Below are 24161 nucleotides of genomic sequence, written 5' to 3' on the forward strand. Positions count from 1 at the left end.
AAGGATTTGTTAACAGAAGCGTACAATCCTTTGTGCTTCAAGGGACACATCTGGGTGTTTGCTGGATGCTGTGCGTGCACAGAAACACATCCCAATGCATGTGCGCAGACATTTATTCATATTCAAGCTGCAGCTGGAAAAAACATCTGGGAAAAAGATGACCTATCTCCAACATTTCAGAAATCAGAAACACCCCCACCCCACCCCCCACCCCCAAAAAAGCCTCAGTTGAACTTCAGGAAGAAGTAGGTGGAGTCCTACTGGCTTATCAGTGCAAAGGGACTAGTTGTGGGACACACATTGTACAGTTCTGGTGGAGATTTTGCTATGGTGAAGCATTAAAAGCTTTTTCTACCAGTAGAACACCGTACAATTTTCTTTTTCCTCAGCCACGGAAAGGTGTGTGCATGTGTCTTTAGGTCACCTGTTAACTTATGGTAACCCCATTAATATCATACTTTTCTTCAAGAAAAATGGAAAATATTAAACAAATGGTACAGAACTCTACTTAAATTAGTCTAAATAACAAAATCATCGTAAAAATTATGTTGGCACAAATGCGGCAAAATTGGCTCTTTCATACTTTTGTGGTGGGAGTGTAATAAAATACAAGAATTTTGTAATAATATAAATAAAGAAATTGAAGAACTTCTAGGGCAAAAAGTGGAATTCAATAACATCAACAGGTATGCAACCATCTGGGCAGATCTTAATAGTAAGCTTTCATAACCTTTTGGTTTATTTTTTTAGCCATATTAGTACAGGATTTCATTTTCAGGGGCTATCAGTATGGGAAAATGTAGGCGTTTTCTCCGATTTTTCTATTTCTACTTTTTTCCAAGGGAAAATGAAAAACTCTATTTTTCTTTGCCCACAATATGGCATAGACTGAACATCCTTTATCCAGAAACATTTGTTTCTTCATATAAAAAAACAATGGGGTAACATGGGAGTTTCCCCCACTCCCATGGCCTCAACCTTCCCTGAAATTGTATATCTCTGGCGTGATGTTGTTAAAATCTGCCTGGACTGCAGAGGAAGCAAATCACACGACTGACTTCACTTGTCCCATGTAGACTGCTACATGAATAAAGCAAGCCTAAGATTGAATCAGACAAGCAATAGTGCTTGCACTGAAAGGAATTTTAACTTCATACAACATGAAGGCACTATAATATCAGCAAGTTTAAGCAAGTTTTTCCTCATATAGACCACAAAGACAGTTGTCACATGAAAATTAGAGACCAACAAGGTGTACTAGATCAAATATTCTGGAGACAAGGAATCCAACTATACACAAAAGACTATCCCAAAAGTTAAGAGAGAAGGAGAAAAGAATTAGGTCCCCTGGGCCTGGAATAAATTTCTTCACCTTTCAGGGCGCAAGCATGATAAATAGTTTATATTTCTACCCTTTTGCGAAAATGTTTGTGGTATATATATTCTGTCCCAAATAATCCTGATGGTAGCAGTTCTTGATAACAAAAAGTTGCTACATACATTACCAAACAGACCACAAATTATAAATATCATAAGGCCTCTTCATATATCATGGGAAGACACAAGCATTTATATTTCTATAGTATTTTACTAATGACACCTCAAAAATGTTCTCGGGTTAATATCTGCACTAAGAAGAAACACACTGAAACTGTGATTCCCATGTGTTTCCCTCCCATAAATCTGATTTCTGGAAGCTACCTTCTACATTAAACAACATCCATCACTACCAGTATGACACAATCAACATTGTATAGATTGGGCCCAACCTTTTGTGTAAAGTATAAAGATGCCCTCAGGTTGACTGATGAAAGCACTCACACAAAACTAGAACAAAACAAGTGAATTGAATATTATACTGAAAGGCAGTTTAAAGAGAAAGATGGAAAATGCCTTGTTCACTCTGAAAAAACACTCAAAACTGTTCAGGAGTAACCTGAACAACTCTGACAAAGAGTTGTTCAGGGTCAAACTAGGGGAAAACGGGCTCTCCACTATGCTGTATTTATTATTATGGACCATTGCTTCATAGCCACTAAGCTGCTTTTCTGAAAGTCATTTTCCGAATCTATAAGCTGCTTAACAAAGAGTTTGTGAATGAAAAATATCTCCCAACTGTATTGTGGGGAATAAAAAGATATCAAGGAACATGACATATACTTCAAAGTCTAATTCCTTGAAATAGTACAGTAACAATCTTTCACACCTTTCTATACTTAAAGAGTGAAATCCATTTCATGTCCATTCCCTGGGAACAGAAAGGAATCCCAGCCTACCCCGCCACCTGCATGCTCCCTACAGTCTATTAACTGAGGGTTGAGAGACTCTCTTGAAGTGATGTTAGGTATCAGGAGGCTGCAGAGGAGGATGAGAGACATACCAGAAGGTCTGCTGAATAAGCAGAACTCTGTTCTATGATGTTGAATGTAACCACAATCTTTTGTACATCCCAAATAAATCAATTCTGCTCAATGGTAATCTTACCCAACTCACAGAATAAAACAGTCTTCTACAGTATTTTTTAAAAAGCAAGACAAGTTCATATATATGAAAATATCTACAGTAAGGATGCTTGATGCCTTAGATAAGGCATGGGTAAACTTTGGCCCTCCAGGTGTTTTGGACTTCCACAATTCCTAACAGCCAGTAAACTGGCTGGAATTTCTGGGAGTTGAAGTCCAAAACACCTGGAGGGTTGAAATTTGCCCATGCCTGCCTTAGATAATACAATTCCTACCCAGGCAGCCCTGTACTCTAGAACAAATATTATGCTACAAAGATCTTCTACTGAATGGAAAGACTTAAGGCTTTATCCACTGGTACAGATTTTCTCATGCTACAATCTTGGACTTTTCCCATCCCCTCAAAGCCTGCCCTTTTCTAGCTCTTTTCTGGGGCATCTCCTCATCCCTGGGGAAGATGAATGCTCTAAAGCAGACTGAATGATAGAGCAGTTTGTAAGGAAAGGAATTTTTTCACTATGTGAATGGACTTTTACTTGCACATTGTTAATGCCATTTCGAAGTTATCAAGTTCAATATCTTTTCCTGCCTTTCTTAAAAAAAAAACAAGTGGAAAAGGAAATCTTGTTTGAGTGTTTTATGAAGAGAATCTAAATTAAGTCCTTTCGAGATTTGTTTCCCCTTCCCCTACAAAGAATATAGCATATATGCTGAGATTGTTTTATCAAAAAAATATGAGATATTATTGGCACAGAAGTATTGCACAGGCAAACAACACTAAAACAACAGCACTGATAGAAATGCAACAAGTCTATGGAATTATTATTTATTTCCCTTTCCCCTACTGGGCATTGACCACTTTTGATGACCGCATCACTTTCCTCCTGCAGAAAACAATGGGTTGAAAGAGAGGTTTAAGTTCATATGAAGACTTTCCACACAAACAATAGCCCCGGAAAGTCAAGGATCTTGACTGTGCAGAATGTCTCCATGTGAACAGATATATCCATGTTCATATAGAGACGATGGAGGAGGTGAGGCTATGTAGCTCCCTGCATCCGCAATCAAAAAAGCATGGTGAGTAACACCTATGAAGGACTAGTTATTTTCACCCGAGACACTTTTTGCTTGTTAAATTCTTTCCTGATCTTAAGGGATTAAATTCACCTGTTTCTCTCCTACTGCCAGTTTCAGTTCTGGGACACAATACTCCTCCTGCCCTATACTTTGCCACACAAATCATGCTATAGAATATTCTCATTGTTGTGTGCTTTCAAGTTCTTTATGATGTACTAGCTGTGCCCAGCCATGCGTTGCTGTGGCGAAGTATCGTGGTATGGGAAATGAAGTATTGATGAATTGGTGGTCGTTAAGGTAAAGGGTAAAGGTTTTCCTCTGTAGAATAAAATCTCACTTATCCAACATTCGCTTATCCAATGTTCTGGATTATCCAATGCAGTCTGCCTTTTAGTAGTCAATGTTTTTGTAGTCAGTGTTTTAAATTCATTGTGATATTTTGGTGGTAAATTTGTAAATACAGTAATTACTACACAGCATTACTGCACATTGAACTACTTTTTCTGTCAAATTTGTTGTATAACATGATGTTTTGGTGCTTAATTTGTATAATGATTACCTAATTTGATGTTTAATCGGCTTTTCCTGAATCCCTTCTTATTATCCAACATATTCACTTATCCAACGTTCTGCCAGCCTGTTTATGTTGGATGAGTGAGACTCTACTGTATATTTATAATCTTATATTATCTGCTTAGAACTGGATTATATGAGGCCCCTTCTACACAGCTGGATAAAATGCACACTGAAGTGGATTATATGGCAGTGTGGAGTCAAGGTAATCCAGTTCAAAGCAGATAATATAAGATTCTAAATGGGTTATATAGCTGTGTGGAAGGGCCTTGAGTTTACACTGCCATATAATCCAGTTAAAATCTGCTAATCTGTATTTTATAGGCAGTGGGGAAGAGGCCTAAGTGAGGCCTAACTCTGCCTGTCTCCTGGGCTGAGTGGGTTGCTAGAAGACCAAGTGGGCGGAGCTTAGCCTTCTAACTGGCAGCAATTGGATAAAAACAATTATTCCTCTCCCTCTGATTAGGACTTTATTTTTCTTTTCTTTTTGTTGTATGAACATAGAGGCATGGATGAGGTTTTGTCCTAGGCCGAAATTTCATTACCCTTTTATATATATAGATTTTGACCCTAACACAGAATTTTTTTGGAAGATTTATTCAGAGAAAGTTTGCCTTCCTCTGAGACTGAGATTCTATGCTTTGCCCACTAGGTTTTGATGGGTCAGTAGAGATTCAGATCATGATCTCCAGAGTCCTAATCTAACATCCAAACCACAGCATCATGCTGGCTCTGTTTGACTCCTCTCTACAAAGTCCATATTGCAACCAGTTAAGAATGCAGTTATGACCAGAGAGTCACAAGTAAGACTGAGCAGGACACTGTTTGACTGGAAAATTCTCTTCAGTTGGGACAGAAAGGAATATGATATGATTAACCTCAATCCTGGCTGTCCCAACCAGGTATTTTCATCGTGATGATAAATTAATGAGCATCCACAAAGGATATACTGGCATGGGAAAAATTAGAAGACCCTGAGAATTGGGGTGTTATCTTTAGAGAAGTGCAAAAACAAACATATGAAGAGACCCACTCAGCAATTTCTGAACACCAGAGGAGAGTTGCACTATTCTGAGACTTTGCTTTAGGTGAAATTCCCTGCCTCCTCTCCATTTCCCAACTTCTCATGTAGGCTGGGGAAACTTCCTGAATGCCCTAATGCTGAGGGTCTACAAGTGGGTGGAGCCAACTCTCCCAATTGCTTTATCATAATGCAATTTATTGAAAGTTCAATAACCAGTAAAATAGACTGAGCTAAGGGATAGCATGAGAGTGAGGACCAGAATAATTTACATCACATACTTCATTGTTAGCTTCTCTCAACCTGAATGCAAGCTCAATTCCGGAGTGCTAAGTTTATTTTTCCACTGAGTTGCTAGAAATAGCAACCTTATACAAGTCTCCTATACTAGTTATTTGTTATGTATATAATTGTAACTGCTTACTATATTGTATGTATATGATTTAATATGCAATTTTCCCTTATCTCTATATTGTTTGAGGTTGCTAGAGGGACTACAGACCATGTGACCACTATTCAGACTGAGACTCCCAATTTGGAAACTCAGAAGCAGTAGTTTTACCTCAGAGCCAGTATAGTACAGAGTGTGTTAGAGTTAACTTCAGAAGTACAGTTTAGAAGTCAGTCAGGGTCTTTATTGAGTCAATGTTCAGTAATGTATTAGACTGATGAGAATGTTAGTCTGTATGAAACAAAGAAGAGACTAAAACAGAATGCTTTAGAGAACAGATTGTATAAACTATCAACCAATAAGAAATGTACCTGTATGCTGACTACATGAAGTTTGTGAGTAAATCAACTATGTTACTTTTAATGAAGACTACGTATTTTTGGTTTCTTGAGAGCATGATTTAATAAAAGCAATATATTTTATGGGAGAGTAGATGCTTTTTGGGCAACTGAAATAACACTTCTAAAGATCTGCTATATATTTAGTGCATTGGCATATCTTTGTTCCTAACAGTTCGGAGAGATAACCAGGTATATTAGTCTAATAACAGAGAAGCCCAATTTGCCTTGCATGAATACTATTTACCACTAAGGAGAAGATTCACTCAAATAAGTATTTAGCTCTTCTCAGGAAGATCATACTTTCCAAAAGGTTATGATTATTCTAAATTGTGTAAATGCCAATTAATTTCCAAAAGGGTCATGCTTCCAAAAGGCTATGGAGATTCTTGGTTTTCCAAAAGAAGCATCCTAGGCAAATCCTGTAGAAGTACTAGACCATACATACCAATTTTGTACACTGCACAATGGATAACTGCTTACTTTGTGAACAGTGATAAAAGGAAAATTTCCATTGTTATATCATATAGAACAGATATTGTTTTTTAAAACGCAAGTTTATACATGATAAATAATAGAAACCAAATGGAAAAACAGGAATGACTACAATAAAGGCACTAGTGAAAGCTGCAAGTAATATTATTTGGTTAACTATTTCTAGGAAGCATAGTATATAGAGGAATATCTCAGTTAAGGACATAGATGTGTTTCTGGATTTTACTTAACATAAAATTTAATACTAGAAACAGAAAAAGAAGATCAGTTCAACTTGTGTCAGCATGGTTCACCCAAAATTAACAGTGTACATTTGCAAAATTAAACAAATTAAGCCTTGCGTGTGTGTATGTGTGTGTGTATATATATATATATGTGTGTGTGTGTGTGTATATATATATGACAAAAACATTATTAAACTTCTACAAACCACCAGAAAGTTTGTTCCCAAACATATCAAGAATATTTTTTTCTTTCACTTTTTATATGATTTCCATTTTGGTGGCCAAATGTATAGATCGCTTTTCTTTAACATGCTGGGGATAACTGGCGAGACAGACCTATATAAATATTTTCCATTTTCTCTCCGTTTTGCTGTTCATACATGCTCAGTAACGGATTCTGATGCTACCTGCATGCCTACTGTAGGCATGCATACAGAATTTCAGAATTTCAGAATTATTCATGTAAAGTTCCCTGTGCTTATGTTGTTTTGTAGTCAGGTAGCAGACTGACCCCTAGATAATATGTGGCAATATGAACATAACATGGACTACAGTCTTGCATGGCTCGGCTCTGTGTACAGGCAGTCCCCAAGGTAAGAACAAGATAGGTTCTGTAGGCTTGTTCTTAAAATGAATTTGTTTGAAAGTCAGAACAGTGTGCCCCTGTTCAGAAAATTTCACATCACTTTCTGTCTCTGTGATAACTCGGTTTTGAAAAATTATGTTGTGGAAACAAGGATTGGTGATAAAGCTTCAGTTAATGCATCTTTTCCCCATGATAACCTTTTCAGGAGTGAATTTCCCTTCCTACTGGTAGATTTTTCTCACTTCCCACTGACTCAACTATGAGTAATTCTTAACTATGAGTTGTTTGTAAGCCAGATGTAAGTTGGGGATTGCCTCCAATTCTTATTTCCTTGATTTTTTTCTTAAGTCAAAAAATTCTAAAAGAAAAAAAGTATAGTAACAAGTTTTCCTGTCTTCAAAGAAATTCATTTGCAAGAAATAAAAACTTTTGCTTGAAGGTAAGATTTAAATCAAATGTTCTCATCCCCAACCCCTTAAACCCAGTAAGTGAGACTTCTGAGACAGTTATACTGATATAAAATTAACATTTAATATGCTCATTATAGATTAGTCTGATAAAGCATGCCATATCCATCACTTTAGGGAAACAGCCATTTTACTTCCCAGCCCCACTGAAAACCTGCATCACTGGATACAGAGCTTTGTTGCTTTTGTTGTGTCCCTTCAAGTCACTTTTGACTTATGGTGACTCTAAAGTGAACCTTTCATAGGATTTTCTTGGCAAAATTTGTTCAGAGGACATTTGCCACTGCCTTCCTCTGAGGACGAGAGAATTGACGTGCCCAAGGTCACCCAGTAGGTTTCCATGGATGAGCTGCTATTTGAAACTTGAGTCTCCCAGTGTCCTAGTCCAATACTTACAACTCTGCATAGAGCAAGAATCGTTCTTTGTAATGCTACACCAAAATATTTTAAAATATATGCTTCTCTCTGAATGAGAGGTTGGCCATAAGTTTTATAAACCTAAGAAACTAAGATTTTTATAGTACAACTCTGCCACTATATACAACCCTTGTGAGATTGCCTGTATGCTACAAATGCCTTGCCATATTGAATAATGGTACTACGGTATTTGCCAGCAGACTACATACAAAAACAATTTATTGCAAGCCATCTGATGAAGAATCTTGATAAAGAGCAGTTACTATATAACATTAGGCTCCGTCTACACAGAGATTCATAGGAAGCAGAATATTGATTTAAAGTTAACCAGAGCATCTAAAAATCCTCAAATTCTAAGGGTTTTTTGTAGGTAAAATTAAAAATTACTTTCCCAGCATTTTAAAGTATTCTTGATGACGGTCATCATTGTGGGGAAGAAATTTCACCTACCTCATGTACTATAAAATATTCAGTACTAAAAAATCCAATGAGTGTTCCTAATCTTAACAATTTATACTAAAGACAAGCATATCAAAGAAACCGAAAAGAAATTATCTGTGAATTTAATAGGCATAGTCTTTTTCATATTATCAGAAAATGTAACAGCAGATAACTCACATTATAATTGACTTTAATAAATAATTCCCAGGGTTTTCATATAAACTTTTTAAATTAACTGATATTTGAGTTGTCTAATTTCAAATTATATATGCAACTTGAGTAGATTTCAAGTTATTCATATACATCTTCAAGAACTCCAACTCTTTCAAATAATAAAAATAAAGATTCTTTCTCGGAATAAAAAAAGGCCACTAGTCAAACAAACTTTAGAAACACTCCTTTCTGAGAAAAAAAGGACATTCATAAACATTTTCAGTTTTTAATTCCAAATAAACTAAGCTAACAAAATGCAACTTCCAGCCAGAACAACAAATTGCAATTACAGTCTTTTCTTTAGGCACAAAATTTTATACAGACACCAAAGCACACACGCCTACTCTTTGTCATATCAGACACTGAAACAGACCAGGCAACACAAAGAACAGTTCATCTCCTTTGTATATTCCAGCCCTCACTCACTGCTGCTCAGATTATTGGATTATCAACGGTTACGCACCTGCTTTCTGTGTAAAACATGGAAGAAACACAAAAACATGGGGAGAATATTGAGCCCAAAGTACAAAGGAAATCTGCTCCTTTCCGGGCGGCAGGTTTGGAAGTCAGCTCAGCATTCTCTGGCATTACTTGCTAAGTTCAGCATATTTGCTATTTCTATCCTCTTCTCAATACTCCACGCACCATTAGCTTGCCTCACTTTTAAGCATCCTCTTTTCCTCTCGTTCTCAATGGTAACAATCCTGTTACTGCTATTCAGTCCATTAAGTGCTCAGAGAAGCAAGCCCCCTAGATATTAATTCAATTCATTTTCGCACAGCCACTGACTCAGCCACGCACAGTGCAGTACTGACGTCTGACCTCGCAGGCTCTTGTAAGCTGAATTCATGCTTACCATTTCCTCATCTCTAAGCAGCTATTGGCTAACATATTTGATGGACAGTGCAAGGAACACATACGACAAGAGCTGCTGTGTATATTGCCATATGCCATCTGTGAAGCTATTTCTAGTTCTGAAAGCTTGTCAGATTTCAATAAACTAACCAAACATCTGAAAAGGTTTTTCTGTCATGTCTTTCATGCCGATTTCACAGACATTCAAGGCAGTATAGTCCATCAATGGACTTCATTCAGGATCTTCTGATTTTTTGGACAGGGACTCAAATTTAAAAGGTTTAAGAAAAATCCATTATCATCCATTTAAAAGATAAAAGAGAAATATAATAGTCAGAAATCAGCTTTTAAAACTGCATAGATAAAACCAGCCCTAACTGTAACTGTTCTATGCATAAGGTTTCTTTCATAATTAAAGAATGTTTCTGAGCTATACTACTGCAGATCAGGATCTAGGTCACTAATTTAAGGGAACAAGTCACGAAAGCAACAGACCAAATACGCATTCAGCTGTTTCTAATCCACCATGTAGGCTGCAATCTAAGAAAGCATTGGAACCATAGACAAAAATGACATTTCCCTCTAAGGTGACACATGATCCCATATGACTCATTATATGCCACCTCGTCTGTAAGTTGCATCTATAATATAAATACTTCTTATTGTTTTGAAATATAGATACAATACACCATATAGGTATATAGATATATATAAAATAGGTAAAAAAACCAAACATTTACTGAAAATAAATCAAAGCTGGTCTAATGGGACCCCGTTTGGGGTTGAGACGTAAAGTTTAAGAAGCAGTGTTAAAAACCAAGGTTTCTTAAATTTTTCCACTCAGGACCCCTTTTGGCCAGAGAAATGTTTATGTGGCCATATACAGGTATGTAAAACAGGTATAAATATCAAACCTTAATGACAATAAATCAGCATTTGCAAGGCTTGCTAAGCAGGCTGATTTTCCTTTTTGGGGAGTACAGCTGAAGCACTTTTGCTGAGTCTGCTGTAAATACTGCATGTTGTTTCTAACAGATTTGTGTAAATGGGTGGCATTCAAATGCCTTTTACTGTTTCCACAAATTTTAGTGATCCCAACATAGAACTAAAGGGGCCCCCTTAGGGGTTGGGACCACAGTTTAAGAAGCAGTGTTATAACCATGGTTCAGGGTAATATACAGTAACTAGCAGTGAAGATGTAATTCTTCCAAATGACAATTAAGCAATGAAGAGAAAGCAGAATTAACATGGATGAAAGACAGAGGAAATTACTGGAAGAAGCATTCAGACTTGCAATAAACTCCTAATATGGGACAAGATCGCATTAGTGTTATAGAATGGAGACTTTCGTCTCACTATCGCCTGGTTTGCTCCTGCTGAATTCTGGGAAATTTAGTTTAGAAAAGTTTAGAATTCCAAAAGCCCCACCCTAAACTACATTTCCAAGAATTCTACAGGAGTAAACCAGGCAACAGGGAGATAAAATACTCTCTTCTATAACGGCAATGTGCTCTTGTCTATGATATTCATCAGAGCAACAATTAATGAGCCCTTATACAGAAAAATGTACTCCCAGAATACTGAAATTAACATACAGTTAATAAATATTTTGGAAGTATATTTTCAATGTAGAAGTAATTGTTGTCTCTGAGAATGATTTAATTAAAATGTATTAGGACATTTAATCCATTTTTTCTTCCTTAAGATCTGATTCAAGTTTGAAAAGTAATTCTATTTTTAGAATTTTTCTCCTTTTGTAAAACAAATACCCACTGAGATTTAAAAACCAAACATCATTTTCTACAAATACAAAAAAATGTATACACTGATATTTTCACATCAGTGTGCCAAAAAAAAAAAACTCAGAGAGAAAACTTGGGATTTATAAAAATCTAACTCATCCTACTTTTGCACATATAGTATTGTATCACATTAAAATTCAGCAGTTCTGTACGACTGAAATAAAATGCCTGTTTTTTCAAAGCTTCCATAAACATATCTCTGTACCATTGCATCCCTAAATTATGCATAGAGATTTCTATCTAAGACCTGCCTCTGAGCAAGTGTTCCAGATAAACCTAGATGACTTCAATCCAAACTATTAGCATCCTTGAACTAATAGCATTTCTTGTTAAAATGTCAGTTTTAAATTTAAGATAAGCAAGTCATAAATTCTGTTCTGACTTATCATTAATAATAATAATAATAATAATAATAATAAAACTTTATTTATACCCCGCCACCATCTTCCCAGTGGGGACTCGGGGCGGCTAACATGGGGCCATGCCCAACGCAATACAATATAATAAAATATAAAACAGCATATCATAACATAATTAAAAATAATACAATACATAATAATAAACATCACATCAAGAAATCAAGAAACAGTCAAACAAGAGCAGGCCGCATGAACACAAAGATAAAACCCGGAGTGTGAGGGACAGAGGTATCATTAAACTGATACCAACTATCAGTAACCCTATAAACTTTCCTCATCTATGCAATTAATATTGTAACAGTAAGCTAAGATGAGGGGATCATTTTGAAGTACAGCGAACATCTGAAATACTTGATTCAACAGGCATATGTAGATTCTAGATGCTCACTATTTTATGTATTTCTACTACCAATTAACTTCACTTATATAAACAGTTTGATAAAGAATTATATTATGACAACATGTAATTCTGTGGTTAAACAAATTTGTTAGCTAAATGTGGCAGAAATCATTCTTATCCATAGTCAAAGGAGTTGCCATGTGTAAATTCTGCATACTGATCAATTCAACTAAGATTTTTTTTATTTTTTCTGATGTACAACATAACCATATGTCAATTTCATATACTTCCTCGATGGCTAAGTTGTAGATACCAGATTGATATTAAAAAAATATTTTGGCATTGAATATTTGCCTTTTATGTTGTTAGCCACTCCAAGTCCCGTATTGGGAGATGGGGCAGGATATAAATAACGTTTTATTATTTTATTATTATATTTTCTGTTCTGTTATTTTCATAGAGCACCAGTCATCTTCAGGACACAGCCACCGTTAAATTGCTTTCAAAATTCATTTGGATGACAATTTTGAGATGCTTTATAGCAGATGCATCACCTACCTTGAATGCTTACAAAGTTTACGGGGTCTACTATGCAATTTTCGATCACAATTCTCTGGATCACTGGAGTTACTGTCATATGGATGAGGCCGTCCTGCCATTCCACTTGAAAGCTTCCTCACACTACTGCTCTGAAAAGCACACAGCCAGCACTCATAACCTACATTAAGAGAGTAGTGTTGACCTTTTAAAATGTCATGTAGAATTAAACAAAAGCAACATTAGAAGAGGTCTTTACTGATTTCTTCCCCAGAAATAACACCAACATTATTAGTCCAGCTGTATAACATGATTCTTTTTTGATAGACTGTATCCAGATTTAGGGATTATAAAAACATGTTCATTATGGGAAAGCACTTTGAATTATATGACTTCATTACTGACAACATCGAATACTGAGAGAAACTTCTCTAGTGACCTTTTATAACTGACTGGATAAGTCTTCATTATACACACATCAATAATATAATTAAGAAAATCCAGATTAACACATGATGTACATCAGAAGTAGGAATTATACAGTCTTCTGAACATAACCAAATTGCAAGCTCCAGAAGCCCTAGCCAACACAGCCAATGATGAAGAATGCTACAACATACAGCTAAAAAACATCTGAAGGCCTGAATGACTGCTGCCCCAATCTATAGGAATATTAGCTGGTAAAATGTAGTTATCCCTTCCCTGGTCTTGCACAGTTAAAATTTTCCATACTTTCCTTTGGATAGCTATCACCTGACCCACTAAACTAACTGCTTTGAAACTAGCAGTTCATAAACCAGGAACAATGTCCCTGATGCTGACAATTCCCAAACGTATGTAGAAATAAGCAAGACATTAAGGGTGCATGCCACAAAAGAAGCACTGGTGCATCCAAATCATACACCTAAACTACCAGCAAAGTCTAAAGAAACACCAGAAAATTGCATCCACCCCTACACTCCAGTGGTAAAGACTACCACCCCATAGTAATATCCAGTATCTATAAAAACTGGGAAGGAAGTGCAAAACTTTGACATCCCAAGTCATGGATAGCAGAGGATATGATCTCTAAAGAACTTATGCTATCCACAATTTACCAATGTGCAAGTTAATAAAACATAGCTGTCTGGAAAAATTATTTCAAAACTATGGAGACCAAGAACTAAGCTTAGAGAATGATGAACTTCTAGCTGAACGGTTATTGTTACAATTGATTTGAAAATAAATAATAAAATGTGCTGAATTACTAATTAACTGAACATCCACTGTAAGAACTGAAATTCAGAAACGATTATAAATGTTGATATATGAGGGTTGAATGAAAAGTAATGCTTCAACTTTCATAACCCCTCAAGAGATGGCAGTACTGGTATGCGGCAGGTACTAGCTTGTTCAGCAGACTCTCCACTACAGTTCCATTTATCGGGAAGCCTTAGCATTGAACGGTTGTGTTGTTAAAGTGCAAAGTATGGAACCCTGCGCAGACGGTCAGTCAATGTGACTTAAGCAACATGCAGTCATTTAATTCTTGACAGCAGAAGGTGTCACCCCAAAGGAGATTCATCAGAGAATGCAAGCTGTTTATGATGATTGTATTGATGTGAGTACTGTGTGTTGGGTGAATAAGTTTAAAGATGTTGAGGTGGGAACATCTGACTCGCATGACAAACAAAGAGTTGGACGTCCTGTGACAGCAACCACTGAGTTTCACAAGCAAAAGGTTGACAGATTGATTCAGGACAATCTTATCACCCAGAGAGAAATTTCAAGCATAATCGGCATATCACAAGAACATGTGGGTCACATTATTGTTTCGCTTGGCTATCGGAAGATCTGTGCACGATTTGTACCCAGGATGCTGATGCCTGAAATGAAAGCACAGATTGAAATTTGCTAGGAACTCCTCTTGCGTTACAAGAATGAAGGGGATGCCTTTCTCCATTCAATTGTGACAGAAGATGAAACGTGGGTACACCATTACGGCCCGGAAACGAAGCGTCAGTCTATGGAATATCAACACAAAGACTTGCCCCAGAAAATGAAATTCAAGGCACAGCCCTTAGGTGGAAAAATCATGGCAACAGTGTTCTGGGATGCAGATGGTGTTATCCATGTTGATTTCCTTGAATGTGGAGCAACAATAAATTCAGAGTATTACATCACAATGCTGCGAACTTTGAAACAAAGGCTAACAAGGGTCCGAAAGGAAACGGGAAATATTTTCCTGCAGCATGACAATGTCAAACCACACACTTCACATGCCACCACAGCAGAACTTCAGAGACTGGATCTCACCACCGTACGGCATCCTCCATACAGTCCAGATTTAGCACCGTCTGTGATGACTCATGGGCCATGTAGTCCCGTTCCTAGCGCTGTTGTGGCAGATGAAGAGGAAAACTTGGGTTTTCCACCATTTCAGCCAGAATTGGAACTTTCCCAGCCAGAACTGGAGCCCTTGCACCTGCAGGAGGTTTGTCTTCCAGAAATCTGCCAAACAAGCCCTGAGTCAAAATCTCCCCCATTTTCTCGCCGTAGTTATTATCAACAACAAAAAGGAGTTCAACAAGCTAATCGCAGAAGCCTGAGAATCGCAGCCAGGCATTCAGCTGATTAAGACTGCTTTCATGAGAACCTTTAGGGAGTCATGCATCTGGACACAGAGATTGACTTTCGGTTCTGGTTCCCCAGAGAAGTGTTCTTTGGTGGGAAAACGGGACTCTATTTAGGTTCCTTGCCCTGAAGGAATTTTGCGGAGTCAATTCGTCAGCAACTGGAGTAGGTTGTGTGTGGACAGCGCTACTCCCGTTTCCAAGCATCGTTCCTGTTTCCAAGCCTCGTTCCCGTTTCCAAGCCTTCGTTCACGTTTCCAGCCTTGCCTTGCTTCCCGGACCTTGCCAAGTATTTACTACGGATCTTGTCCTTGTTCCTCGTTCCTTGTTGCCTTGTATCAAGCCTTGTGTTCCAAGAATCAAGTTTACTTCCTAGCATCACATCAAGTTCCTTGGATTAAGAACCTTGTCATCTCCCCTCACTTTGCTTGGCAAAGTGGGTGTTTCGGTTATTGGATTACAACTTTGGACCTTAATATTTCATATTGGACATCGTTTCTTTGGACTAATTTTGACCTTTCCTGAAAGGTCTACTTCTGAACTATTTCCTACACTTGCTTTTATTAACTTTATATATTTCCTTAATAAAGATATTAGATAGATTCTGGCCTCTGTGTTTGGTTATTGGTGCTCTGTAGCCTGGGTCGTGACACCGTCTGACTTCCATTGGTTCCCGATAATGAAAGAAGATCTGTGGGGATATCATTATGCTTCTGATGAAGACGTTGAGAGAACTGTGAGACATTGGCTGCAGAAACAGAGTGTCGACTTCTTCCGTGACGGCTTCAGAAAACTTGTTCGTCATTGGCAGAAATGTATCCAATTGTCTGGTGATTACGTGGGAAAGTGAATAGTGGTAGTTAAAGAGAACATTCTAAGGATTATTTCTGTGTTTGATTTATTAAAATATTCCCATCCAAACCCAAGTAACGAAGGTGGAGGCATTACTTTTCATTTAACCCTCGTATATGCACTAATGCAGGAAGTTAACAAGTATGTCTAGGCATATACAGAACATTCTGTTAGCATCTTGATGTCTTTCCTTTAAAGGCAATATTAAAAAAGGCACAATATATCAGTTTTCGAGGAGATTATCCTGTTAGTTTGCTTCAGCATAAGAAGGAAACTTGGGACAGGGGGATCTAGATGTATATTTGAGGTTAAAATATATACTTCAGTCTAAGCAAGTGATGACATGTAGTCCACAAAAGCCTGTGCTGAAATCTATCAGTTTCAAAGATTCTGGACAGAGAATGTTGATGGAGAATGGAGACAAGAGGCAATGTTTACCAATTCTTTCTTTTTGTGCCAACCACAGTATCTGTTTTTCATACTGATTCATCAGCCACTTTATACTTTTTTTTTTCCCGTGTCAGGAGCAACTTGAGTCGCTTCTGGAGTGAGAGAATTGGCCGTCTGCAAGGATGTTGCCCAGGGGACGCCCGGATGTTTTTGCCATCCTTGTGGGAGGCTTCTCTCATGTCCCCGCATGGAGCTGGAGCTGATAGAGGGAGCTCAACCGCACTCTCCCCAGGTGGGATTCGAACCTGGCAGCTTTCAGGTCAGCAACCCAACCTTCAAGTCACTTAGTCCACTACGCCATCTGGGGGCTCCAGCCACTTTATACTGAGAATCAGGAAATGCTGTATAGGGAGCAATACTAATGTTACAATAATCCTACTGCCCACTTTAAAAGATTTGTATTCTGTTCCTGTTCTCCTAAGAATTTCTGGTATCATTCCTATATGTGTGACAATCCTCCCCCTAGATCAGGGTTCTTAAAGTGTGCTCTATGGAGCCTTGGGGCTCTGTGAAGCATACTGAGAGTCTCCATGCTCCCCTCCTCTTTCCTCCATTCTCCCTTGCTGCCAAAAGCCTTTCCCCCATCCCTTGATGCCAAAAACCTTTTTCCTCACTTTCCGGATCCTTTCCCCCTCGCCATCCTTGCTTCCAAAACCCTATTTCCCTCCCACTGCTCAGAGGGCACTTTAATTGTACTTTTACTGCATGGCAGAAGGGGATTGGGCTGGATGGCCACTGGGGTTTCTGCTGTTACTATTATTACTATTATCCCCCCATCATCGGAGGTCGCAACGACCATCCCAACGAGACTTACTTTATGTACCGGGTCCTAGAGAAGTGCACTTGGAAAGGACCAGACGCAGAGCTTTTTCTATTTCTGCCCCTGCCTTATGGAATGCCTTGCCGCCCTATATGAGAGCCATGCGTGAGTTAGGGCCTTTTACCCTAGCACTCAAGACCTGGCTCTTTACTACAGCTTTTAATCTACGTTAATTTTATTAATATTTGTATGTATGTATTTTTATCCTTTACAGTTTTATCTTGTAAATCGCCTAGAGCATCGTGGATGGAGGGCGATTAATAAGTAATTAAATGATGATGATGATGATGATTATTATTATTACAAATCTGAGCCATCTATTGGGGATGCTTTGATCGTGCTTTTTCTGCATGGCAAAATTTTGATCAAGCCTGAGATATATGTGTGTGTGTGTACGTACATTATATAAAATACAATATAATATAATATAGATATTTCTTAGGGCTCCACAAGAAATTTTGCTTCTAAAAGGGCTCTTTGATATAAAAGTAAAGTTAAACTAGATATAAAAATACTTACAGAGGATCCTATAAGGCTGAAGACAAAGAGGAATTTATTATCAACTTAACATTTACGGTGCTCTTATCCACCCTATTCAAACAGATGTCAGAGGCTCCTCAAATAAAAATACTGTAAGAAAAATGTTAGTGAATTATCAACCGCATGAAAATATAACATTATACACAACAAACATATATATTGTATGCCTATTTTAACAAAGATATATTTAATTTTTAAAAAACAAAGGCTCCACGGCTGAAAAAGTTTGAGAACTCCTGCTCTACATCATTTCTATATCATATGTTTCTGCTACTGTATTTTTAGCCAATAGTTTTTTACTTCAATTTCTGTTGAAATTGCTTTATCTTTGCTACAGTAAAACTTAATTTGGCTTCAGAATAAGTAAAGACATCTCTCTTTTGTTTATAAAATTATGCAAAACGACATAAATATAAAGGGCACTAAATAATCACAGGTTGAGTACCCCTTATTCAAAATGTTTGGAACAAGAATTGCTTCATATCTCTTATTTTGAATTTATTTTGCAATATCTGTATCGGCATATGCATATATGTATCCCACTATTTCAGATTCTCGGTTTCTCTCCAGCCTTGTGTCTCATCCATGTATGAAGTGTTAAATTGGAGAAAAACTGGGGATCTTTAAAACAACATAAACCCATGATTTCCACTCTCTCCAGCCTCATGTCTCATTCATTTACCACTTGTGTTGTGTATGAGAACACAAGGCCAGAGAGAGAATTAGGATCTGGGAGACAAAAAAGTAGGAGCACTGCTTCCACCTCTCAGCAGAAGCAGGTGGCTGACTGCAAAAAAGTTTAGGGATGGGTTGGTTTTTTAAAAAGTTTTTTGGATTTTGGATTTCCAGATAGGGGTGACTCAACCTGTAATTGCATCTATTTGGAACTGCACCATGTGGGAACTCACTGCTCTATGGGCAACTCTGATTTAAATCTCCATCCTGTTTGTCCACTAGGGCTAATGGTAGTCTAACTAAAAAGTTCCCTCCTCTATAGATTCCAAGTCCAAGGATCTTGGCATGTTGTAATAAACAGAACAAGAGAAAACTCTTTAAGGACATCTAATCACCCTACGTTGGTTTGTTCCCACCTGTTTTCATATTAACATAATTCTACCCATTCTCATTATCCTTCCACCTCCTCATTTCTGTATAATTATCTTCCCACTATACGTTCAACCCTTTGCTTCTCAAACACCCCCATTTTCAGAGTATTCCCTCACAACAGTCCAACCAATGATATTGTTCTGAAATATACTAGGATCATAAATCTAAATGATTTATAATGAAACTACTCTGAGAATAAAATTTCTCATCTCCACAGTGAACTTGATGCTGTTGCTGTAGTATTTCCAACCAAGATATCCAATGGTCTTGGCCTTCAGTTAGCAATCAGTTTCAGTTTATGAAGGCCAGGAGTTTGTAGTAATGCATCCAACCACATATGCTGTGGCCTCTTCTTTCGATCCCTATTATTATTATTATTATTATTATTATTATTATTATTATTATTATTATTATTATATTTCTTATCTACCTCTCCTTGTGGCTTGAAGCGGGTTACAGAAGTTAAAATACATACACACCTTTTTGAAAGACAGACATAGAGGAGGACAGCCTTGACACTTTTGCTTGATCTTTTTGTGGTTTTTGACACCATCAAACTATGAGATTCTTCTGCACTGGTTCAGTGAAATAGGAACTGGAGGATCTGGTTCATCCCCTATGCACAGGACAATTCCAGAGGAACACTGGAAGTTGTTTCTCAGCCCCTTGCTAAGGATACGGGTATAGAATAACATCTGGTTCCCAGTAATTTCTACCTACATGAAGTCATAAGGATATTTTAAGCCAAGTGCTCTCAATAACACTGATAGCAACATAGTCCTCTTTCCTGTTACATTTGAATTAGGTGTAACCATGCAACTTTTGATTAAGGGCCAGTTGATGGAACCTAAATACTAGCAAGTTGAAGGCTTTGTGTCGGTGGGAGACAGGATATCTGGATGGGTGGCAACCCCTCTGAAGGATGAAGTTTATAGCATGAAAGTATTTCTAGATTATTCTTGTCATTAGAGACCAAAATGCCTCCAGTGGCATGGACTGCCATGTGTCAGAATAAACTGGCATGCTACCTGTAGCTATCCTTTGACAAAGATATATTGGGTATACTAGTCCTGAGTTTGGTTGCTTCAAAGATGGTTACTGCACTGCGCTCCATAGAGCTTCCCTCCTGAAAAGTCCAGAATAATTTCCAAAGGCTACCAAATAGAGTAAGATACTATCAATATATAATCCTTCTGCTGGTAGGACTGAATTAGCTGCCTTTTTGCTACAGGGCTTCACTGTTAGTTTATAAACCTTAAACAACTTTGGACCTCGTTATCTAATGCGTTTTTTCTTAAAGACCTATTAGGTCTTTAAAGTTATCTGGAGGTGACCTCCTGGTACTGCACATACTCTTGGACATCCACTTGACAGTTGTTTCACACAGTACATTCAGTATAGTGGTACCTCCTATCAGAGGTACCACAACACTGAATTTAATATGTTCTAATTGTCTATGGTTTTTGGTGCATGTAAAAACATTTGAGCAAGCTTCCCTTATTTAGGACAAGCTTCTCCTGTAATCCCAAGTCTCTTCTACTTGGGCCTCCCAAAGAATCCAAATGTTATTTTTTATTTATTTTTACCTCACCTTTCTCCCAAGGTAACTAACAACATTTTCTATGTATTTCTGTCCCATATGTATTTTAATGATGTATATCACTTTGACATTTTAAAAGAATAGTACACAAATATTTACAAATAAACAAACCATCAATGCTTTGCTAGTAAAATACACTCCAGAAGATACAGGGATATCTCCAGAAGATATAGGGATTACAGGGATAAAGGAAGATACAGGCTTTTGGGGAGGAAAAATATTAAAGGCATTTGCCTTTGTCTATTTTGAACAAAGGCAGCTGAAAATATCTAATCTATTGCTAAATTTTACACATTAGTCTGTGAAATAAAATCCCCAGATCTGTAGACCTTGACCATGATTATATAAGTATACAAGTACTGAACAGCTTATCAAGCAGAAAATACAGCCCAATTTTTTGTCAAAAACCGTGAAAGGATGTCTTATGGCATTAAAAGCAATGGGTGGAATCCATTTTAGATTCAATGGAAGGTTTCAATAAGTGGAACAAAATGGTGTGATTCACCTGTCGTTTAAAATATGTGGAGGGTGGAGAGGTGGAAAGCCACTAAATAAATGTCAGCGGTACTAGATGTATTGAGTGAAATTACCCCCTCCCTGATGAGGATAGTGAAATACAAATAAAACTGACACAAAGTTTGTTGAACAAATGACTCAGAACCCAATACATACTAGATAGATTGGACAGAAGAGGAAAGACAAGAGGAAAACATTATGCAGCCTTACTCTCCTTTATTAATATTTTCATCCCAGATTTAAAAAGAACTCCAGATTACAGTGTAGATGATTCATGACCCAAATCTCATAACACACTTTCCTGAACAAACGAGAGAGATTTGAACTTGCTTGCTAAAACAAAGCCCCAGAAATGTCTACTAGTAGAACCTATACAGATATTTAGGTTTCCAAAAATAAGAATCTGAACTCTAGCCAAACTCATATAACAGTTCAGAAACAAAATAAAATGGGAATTTTTCCTATCAAAGGATATTTCCATTCTAAAGTGTGGAAATAATCCAACTATTTCACCGGATGCCAAATGCTGTATACTTGTTAAGCACATCTCTATTTCACTGATTCCCATAATACTGCTCTGAAATGCATTCAGGGCTACAGGGCAGGTCTGGGAAATTTGTAGCTTTCCAGTTATCAATGGACAAGAACTATCATTAATCTTAGTCAGCACAGGAAAAACAGGTTTAGATTTATAAAGCTCTAAACAACTTAGGCCCAGTCTAGGTGTCCAAGCTTTAAGATCTGCAGGGAGGAACTTCCCTTTGGGTGCATACTATAGAATATATGCAGAGTGACACTACTGGCAGTCCCCAAGTTACGAACAAGATAGATTCTGTAGATGAATTTGTATGTAAGTAGGAACAGGTACATTTTAAGTGTAACTCCAGCCATAGATAGTAGTGGTGTGTATGGAATAGCTATTCATTTTGTTTAGTTTCATTTGTTTATGTATCAGTTTTGTATTTGTCCCTGTTTCTGAAAATGGGGCACCTATACAGATAGAATTTTCATCTGGCTTACGAAAAAAATGAAAATTTTCAGACTGTTGGCTGCAGTGGGAGGGCTTCCGAGCCCCCCCCCCCCCCCCCGATTTGGTTTTTGGGCTAGAAAATTTTGGGTGAAAATTGCCACATACAAAGGGCATTTCGACACCATTTAGCCCACAAACTTTTAAAACATTTGGGTCTTCCCCAGAGTACTATTGTTATTGTTGTTATTATTATTAACACCCATTGGTACACATCAGCTGTCATGGGGAAGCAGACCTCTCTCAGACTCAGCTTATGGTCCCAGAATAACTATTGTTATTAATATTAATGTTATTATTAACACCCATTAGTACACATCAGATGTCATGGGAAATGGGAAATCAGCCCTCTATCAGTACCTGCTTATTGTTACAGGGCCAAAACAAAAGGCAAATAAAAGCAAGCACGATGACTGTGCGGATTTCATTTTTATGTCGCCTTTTGTTTCCTACGAAAATGTCCTCATTTGTTTCGTTTAGACCAATGGTCAAAAAAAAACGATAGCACGAAGAAAACGAAGGAAATTTTTTCATGCACATCTCTAATAGAGAACAAAGTATCGGGCACAACACAGAACTAGATCAATGGGGGGAAATGTGGACCGTTGGCTTGATGTGGACTATTGCCACAACCTTAGAGAATTTTTTTATAAAATGATGAACACGTGGTACCTGACCCCAGCAAAACTAGTTAAATGTGTAAGGAAAGAAACAGCAATTTTTTAAATTCTGTTGTTATTTAATATAATTTTAAACTTAATTTTGTATTTTTAACTATAAAATGGGCCCTTGGTATGTGCTGGGACCTGGTTCCAAGATGTACTCTCTACCTCAATCCATGGATGAACAAGCTCCATTACATACAATGGCATGGTAAAATCAATAAAACAGCCAATTCAAGGTTTGCTTTTTAAATTTTTAATGTTTTCAAACTGTTGGTGGTTGAATCATTCATATTAAAAATGCCGGTTGCTCCTGACACAAAAAAAATTAAAAATGAGAATAAGGGATGCAAACAAGTGGGAGTGGTAATACACGCAGCATGTGAGATACTCCTTGGCCATTCTTGTAGAATCCATGGATAAGGAGAGTAGATTGTATACGTTTTTGTTGTATTTTATGTTTTTCTTGTAAACTGCTTTGAGTGCCAATCTGGGAGAAATGAAGTACTGTATATAAATAAATGGTGAGAGATGGTGGAAGTTGCAATCCAACAGCCTCTAGAGCAGTGGTTCTCAAGTTCTTAGGCTTTTTGGGAGTTGAAGGCCAAAACATCTGGGGCCCCACAGGTTGAGAACCACTTCTCTAGGGCCGGGGGGGGGGGGGGGTGTCACAGATTCTGGAATGTCTGCTACAAAATTTCACAACTTGTACCTCTTCCCTTCAGGGTGTACCAGGATACTGAAAGGGGCTGAGGGCAGATTTTTCATGATACAACATTCATGTAAGAGCAGCCATGTAATGCAAGCCCTACAATGCCAACTGTAATGACCAGCAATGTGCATGAAAGATGAAATCATAATGGGCACCATAAATGCTCTTATATCAAAAACAAAACATACACCCTCTCAGCATGTTTTTGCCCAATGCATGCCACCTGGTTCAACCTCTGACTCCTTTTGCTTAGTATTTGTTAATATTCATTCATTCAATTTTGAACCGTCTCCTATAATTTGTTTTTCCATTTGCCAGCCAGTCACTCTCCAAGGAACTTGCCACCACTAAAGCATGTATGGGATTCTATGCATATACATATCTAAACAGCCTGAAAGTACTATATCCAGTCTAATATTTGAAGCTACACATGATCAGGCCTGGTTAGTATTTCGAAAGGAGACCCCCAGGAAAGAGCCATTCTTCTAGGCTATATTCATAGGGAGGCAATGGCAAATGGCATCTGAGTATTCCTTGCCTTTGAA

The 24161-nt window shown here is 37.6% G+C and overlaps 1 protein-coding gene across 4 annotated transcripts in view; it reads right to left on the reverse strand.

The window, feature by feature from the left end:
- Nucleotides 1-24161, reverse strand: part of btbd10 (BTB domain containing 10) — a 41217-nt gene that overhangs the window by 14451 nt on the left and 2605 nt on the right. The window contains exons 2-3 of one of the 4 annotated variants that reach the window (XM_062967716.1): nucleotides 17972-18082; nucleotides 12740-12899 (exon numbers count right to left, since the gene is read on the reverse strand). The exons of 1 other annotated variant lie outside the window; for it this stretch is intronic. In XM_062967716.1, the coding sequence (XP_062823786.1) occupies nucleotides 12740-12840 (101 nt within the window). In that variant the 5' untranslated portion in view covers nucleotides 12841-12899; nucleotides 17972-18082. Of the gene's footprint in view, nucleotides 1-9228; nucleotides 9550-12739; nucleotides 12900-17971; nucleotides 18083-24161 lie in introns of those variants that run through there. 2 more of the 4 variants (XM_062967715.1, XM_062967714.1) reach the window with 2 other exon arrangements.

The sequence above is a fragment of the Anolis carolinensis genome, chromosome 1, assembly GCF_035594765.1.
Source record: "Anolis carolinensis isolate JA03-04 chromosome 1, rAnoCar3.1.pri, whole genome shotgun sequence".
In the NCBI taxonomy this organism is placed as follows: domain Eukaryota; kingdom Metazoa; phylum Chordata; class Lepidosauria; order Squamata; family Dactyloidae; genus Anolis; species Anolis carolinensis.